The sequence below is a fragment of the Pseudochaenichthys georgianus genome, chromosome 6, assembly GCF_902827115.2.
Source record: "Pseudochaenichthys georgianus chromosome 6, fPseGeo1.2, whole genome shotgun sequence".
NCBI classification, from domain to species: Eukaryota; Metazoa; Chordata; class Actinopteri; order Perciformes; family Channichthyidae; genus Pseudochaenichthys; species Pseudochaenichthys georgianus.
In genome coordinates, this window is record NC_047508.1 from 25444617 (window position 1) to 25450159 (window position 5543).

The window sequence follows — 5543 nt, forward strand, 5'->3', positions numbered from 1 at the left end:
TCATTTTTTACCCACCTATGGAAGCTTGGGGTATTAATACAAAAACTACAATTTCTTAAAATTTAAATTTGAAATTTGAATGGCATGATATCCAAAACATGTTTTTTGAGGAATAGCTGGAATATGAAATGATACAAAAAATGTAATTACAAAGAAATATTTTAAAGTCATTATAGAGTTTGCAGAGTCTGTTACATAGCCTAGTGGTGTGTATCAACAAATGAAATGCCATGCCTTGTTCTAGGCTTTTTTGTGTGTTGAAGAGAGTAAATGAGGATTCAATTCCTCCTAATAAACTGTTTGGAGCTAATGTGCAACGTTAAACAACTAAAATGTAAAATTGTGAAGGAAGTGTTAATATTTTCTTGTTATCGATTCTGCTGTTTGTCCGCTAAGTGGCGCTGACGACCCAGTCATTGCGGTCACGTGACTTACACAAACTGCAAACCTCGTGTTTCTGCTTCCTATTTACTAAATGGTTAAAACCGGTTATACTCAGTAACTTTTGTATAGATAAACATATGATTTAATTGTTTTTTAAAGGCCAAAATGGCCCAAAGGCACCGGGCGCTGCCGACATGGATGTCGAAGAAGGAAGAGAAAGTGAAAGAGAAGGAGCCTCTGAAGAGCAAGAGAAAACGGAAAACTGCAAGGTAAATAACGTAAAATAATCTACATAACAACAACAACAGGCTTCAGTTTAATGCTTCAGATAAAGTTTCCTCGTTTAATTTTGACTAACAAAGATGAACTGGTGTGTTTCCAGGGCTGTTTTCTACTGTATGAACGAACAGGAGCTGGTGGAGGCAGCTGTCTCATATTTTACCAATGGAGCCTGCGACGACGGTGCTCTCCCCACTGACCAAAAGGTGGCGCTGTTTCTCCATTTGTAACGCTTTAAATGGGGGGATGCCATAAAGTTTATGGCATAAACTGACCGGTATACTATATGTATCAATGTTAATGAAAAATGTGAAGACCCAGTAATTGATATAGGCCTACTGTGATATAAAAATGAAAACAAATATATATTGTTCAGGATGTTGACATTGTGTAGAACAACCAAAAAGGAACATCCAATTAGTGAAAATCAAATATATTTTGATTTTAGTAGGCAAAACACAATTTGTCTAGCTAGAAATGGTATACAGCCCAAGTAAGTCTGTGTCTCAAATAAATTACATTACAAGTTGAGTAAAGGACCCACAGTAAAATCATATCATACACCATTTGTTATAGTGGATGTGAAATGCAAGATATATATATAAAGCATTGTGTAATTATGAGTGATAAACCCTGTCACACACAGGTGGAAGACAAGGAAGTAGACACCACAGTGAAAATGAGGAAGAGCCCTGCCATCTTAAAGACGACGGTGAAGCCTGTGATTATAGAGGAGTCCTCAGACAGCGGGGACGCCCTGGACTCAACGTATGTTTCAGAAACTGACATGGACATCACGGAGGTGGAAACATTGCCGTACACAAAGGGCGAGCAGCATCAGGGAGCTGAGGGTCAGAGGTCAGGACCAGTACAGGATCACAGCATTCATGTGAATGTTGAACTGGATGCTGAAGAAAAAGAGAAGCACTCACAGGTGCTGGCAGAAGTAGCGGAGGAGGATGAGGAGGAGGAGGAGGATGATGATGATGATGCCCTACGTCTTGTGCGAGACATTTTTTTCACCTGATGATCAACTGTATCAGAAAACCACTGAAATGTGCACACTAAAATATTGTCTTATAGGGGAATGCCTGCCACATTACAGATTCACTAGACAGTCCAAGCAGAACTTGTAGATGCACACATTAGGTCCTCCATAAAGCTACACAATGGAAAACGTGTCCTTTAACTGGTGCCACTGGGATGTTGAGCTAGGGCTCAGCTTCTTAAACTGTGGATGAAAAACATTTCTATGTAAAAAGTTGTACTGCTGCTACAAATCTTACATCATACTGTATTGTCTGAATTAACCATCTGCAAGAGCACTGATATAATAGCCTTTGCATGGAAATTGCAATCCCTCAAAAAAGCATGGAATTTCAAACTTTTACTTGAACGACATTCATGAATAAGAACATTTAAGTGAAAACTTTAACCAGAGCCGGATCTTTAACCAGAGCCGGAACATTTGATGTTGAGATAAGTAAAAGAGCAGATTCTTTGGTATTGTATGTGAAACTGAAATCAGCTGTGGTCATGTCACAGTATGGCCACAGAGCGTTAGTGGTTAGAGGACCTTTGCTTTCTGACGTTTCCATGAACAAACCACTAAATACTTGAAATTGAGTTCTGACTATCTTACTTAGCACTACACTGTACCTGGGGCCTTTTGCACAAACAGAAACATACTGTATCTTTGTCAGTGAATACGCTCCATATTTCCTCTAAATGACACCACAAATGAAATTCATGACGCTCATACTTAAATAGGATTTGATATGTTCTTTTCACTTAATTAAAAGACAAAGTAGCAGTTTGTTTTCTTTCTTCAAGCCCTGTCAAAGACTATGTGTCAGTGCTGAGTCTTTTAGTTTAGTATCTTTTTACACAGTTTATTTCACATGCCTATCCAACACTTGTGTTTATCAGATACATTAGGTCATATTTATATTTAGACACTCAGTTTTAACTTTCACAAACCTGTTTGTCTAGAATACAAAGGCATTGCTTCAGTACATTGAGGCAGGTACACTTTGCTCCTGTGTATTTAACACAAAAAGTGTAACAGGTGTTATGAAATCTATCAAAAATAAATAAACAATTCTAAAATAGAAACATCTCAAAATAGAAATAGAAATAAACCAGCATTAGAGAGTAAGAAAATGATTCAGATGACCAAGTATATATTCTATTAACATAGCCAGAATTACTTTTCAAGCTCCCAGTCAGACGATAGCCTCTTTCGTGTCACGTAGGTCAGCACAGTTATTATAACCAGCTGAACCTGCAAAGCAACACATACATAGAACCAGATGGTCAAGTGTTCCCAGCTCACATATGATTGAAATTGAACCAAAAAAACAATAAGGCCAGTCAGGACGAGTAGACTGGATGCAACCTGGCAGGCCAAGCTAAACCACCAGAGTACTGTTATGTCTTTGCCGTAAATTGCCAACAGCATGGCCAGCAGAGCAAAGGCCACAAGCACCACAGGAATGTACAAACCCAGGTAAACCACCATGTCAAGGAGGCACATTTTCATACCAGATTCCCCTCTGCTTAGAGAGCATTCCAGTGCCAATCGTTGCAGGACAGTTCACCATGTGGATGTGCAAGACAAAAGTGAAAGGGGCTGATGAGGGTTTCATTGGAGAGGATGAACACACCAGCATATTGCACCAGAGAGGTTAACATCTGCATGAAGATGAGCAGGAGAAACACTGACATCCCGAAACAGAGCCATGTGGATCTCCTCACAGAAAGAGCAGTCATAACTGAAGCCGTCGTATATCCCCTCACCTGAAGATGTAATATACATGTTGACAGAAATTAGTGCAAACCAGTGGTGGATTTAGGATTGTAGGAGATCCGGGGCTTCGTTGTTGGGGGGGGGGGGGGGTAAAGTGCTATTTTTGTACAAGTAGGGGGTGGACCGAACATCCTTTAGGGGGGTCGTAGCCTAATTTAGGGGGGTCCGGGGGCATGCTCCTCCGGGAAGATTTTTTTTTTTTAAATATTGAAGTTAAGAGCATCAATCTGATGCACTTTGAGAGCAACATTAACCCTACCTTAATAATACCTTAAAGTGGACAAAAGGCACTGGAGAACACTTATTCATTAACACCCTTTAATGAAGCAAACTAATGCCTTAACTCACTCAAATACAGTCGTTTACTTATTTCGGTGAAACGAATGTGCGTAGAGTTTTAAAGGATGCGGATAGTCTCACCTTGATTCTGGCGCATTGCTTCTCGTTTTATAGATCTATTCTCATCCACCATCTTGTTTGTGACGTAAAGAGTGTAACGGCCCGTCCACACAGCGGCGTTGGAAGCTTCTTCCCATTCACTTTGAATGGGGTGACGTCACTTTTCGCCAAACTGCATTGTGGGAAGCAGAGCGGAGCTTTCCTGGCGTTTCAGGCTGCAAAAGTTGAGCAATGTTCAACTTTTGAAGATTCTGAAGCTTTCGGTGAAAGCATCAGCCAATCAAATCATATGCCAGTACAAGCTCTAGCCAATCAAACCGCTGCTTGTGGGTCAGGGGCGGGAGATTCATGTGATTGGTTGTTGGTTGCGCTTCAGACACGCCCGCCGGCAAGCTTTTTCCAAAGCCGCTGAGTGGACGGGCCGTAAGAGTCACGTTTTTGACTGTTGCCTGTCAGTTCCGTTGCTATGGTTCCGTCGTTATGTGTGCTGAAACGAGAGCCGGTATAATTCCACGCGCGAAAACAAAATAAAAATTGGAATACGTTATTTTAGTGTCTTAAAAGTAGACTGAGGTATGAAGGGTTAACGTTACATCTTAGAATAATTTGTAGCCATGTTATGTATACATACTAACACATAAGGGTATACTTAGTGTGGTTACTCCATGTTTACTAGCTATACCATTAACGTTACATCACTCTTTTTCACTTCTTACTCAGTCAGCCAGAGTGCAGATATCACCATTAGATTCACAAACCTGAAACATCATTCATTTCTTCACTGCTGGTGATGACATTGTTGTCAGCTGCTGATACTGCTGCTGCTGCAGCTTGTGGCGCCTGCTTCGATGAAGTTAACTTTCTAATATCCATAACTTTATAGGCTATTAGCTTAAAACTCATCAGGCACTAGTAGGAAGGATCACGGAAGGCTATGCAGTACGCAGGCTAATGTCCCGCAGCAGCTGCCTCTCTGGTGGACTCCGGTACTGCACATTACTCCCGAGACATTTAAAAAAAAAAAAAGTGAAACATCCGGGGCTTTTCAGAAAACATCCGGGGCTTGAGCCCAAGTAGCCACCCCCTAGCGCCGCCACTGGTGCAAACACTTAATCAATTGAAAAATATAAGTGTGGTGCCTTTTAGATACATAGTTTCAAATTATGTCTGCATGAACTTTATCCATTATGTTCTGAGTGATCTTCAAGAGTCTGCATTGAATAGGTCTTCTCAGAATAACACACTTAAGCATATATTTACTATTTACCCACAGTGTCAGCTGATGAACTTCCATGTTATGACCACATTACATTAAAGTGAAATGGACTGTTGTCATCGCTATAATCAATAACTTTCATGAATCTAAAAGGATCCATTTAAAAGCTCTAGTAGTGATAGTTTTGAAACATGATCTAATAAAGACATTTTACAAACATTATCTAGCGGTGGTCATATTGAAACTGATACTACACATTTTGAAACTTAAGGTCTCACTGGTTTGTCAAGAGTCAAAAGTGAAACACGACTGCATATAACATTTGATTAATTAAATGCCAATAAGTAGTATAATGTTGCGAAGATTACTTTTGAAGACAATCTGTCTCGGGAAGTTTGGAGGCTTGTGGTTGGTTTACGGAACGCGCATCGTGGACGCGCACTGTGAGTCTACTTC

The 5543-nt window shown here is 40.3% G+C and overlaps 1 protein-coding gene across 1 annotated transcript; it reads left to right on the top strand.

The window, feature by feature from the left end:
* The first annotated feature begins 432 nt into the window (after positions 1-432).
* Positions 433-2476, top strand: LOC117448215 (uncharacterized). Its single transcript, XM_034085401.1, has 3 exons — positions 433-653; positions 767-869; positions 1310-2476. Exons 1-3 carry the CDS (start codon positions 550-552, stop codon positions 1688-1690), a joined length of 588 nt encoding a protein of 195 aa, XP_033941292.1. The 5' UTR covers positions 433-549; the 3' UTR covers positions 1691-2476.
* Positions 2477-5543: the final 3067 nt, after the last annotated feature.

What these genes read in the sequence shown, in the direction of transcription:
- LOC117448215 (XM_034085401.1), top strand. Translation starts at nt 550, where the DNA reads ATGGCCCAAAGGCACCGGGCGCTGCCGACATGGATGTCGAAGAAGGAA. An exon ending in AGAAAACGGAAAACTGCAAG is followed by an intron (nt 654 to 766) that starts GTAAATAACGTA and finishes GTGTGTTTCCAG; the next exon opens with GGCTGTTTTCTACTGTATGA. An exon ending in CTCTCCCCACTGACCAAAAG is followed by an intron (nt 870 to 1,309) that starts GTGGCGCTGTTT and finishes TGTCACACACAG; the next exon opens with GTGGAAGACAAGGAAGTAGA.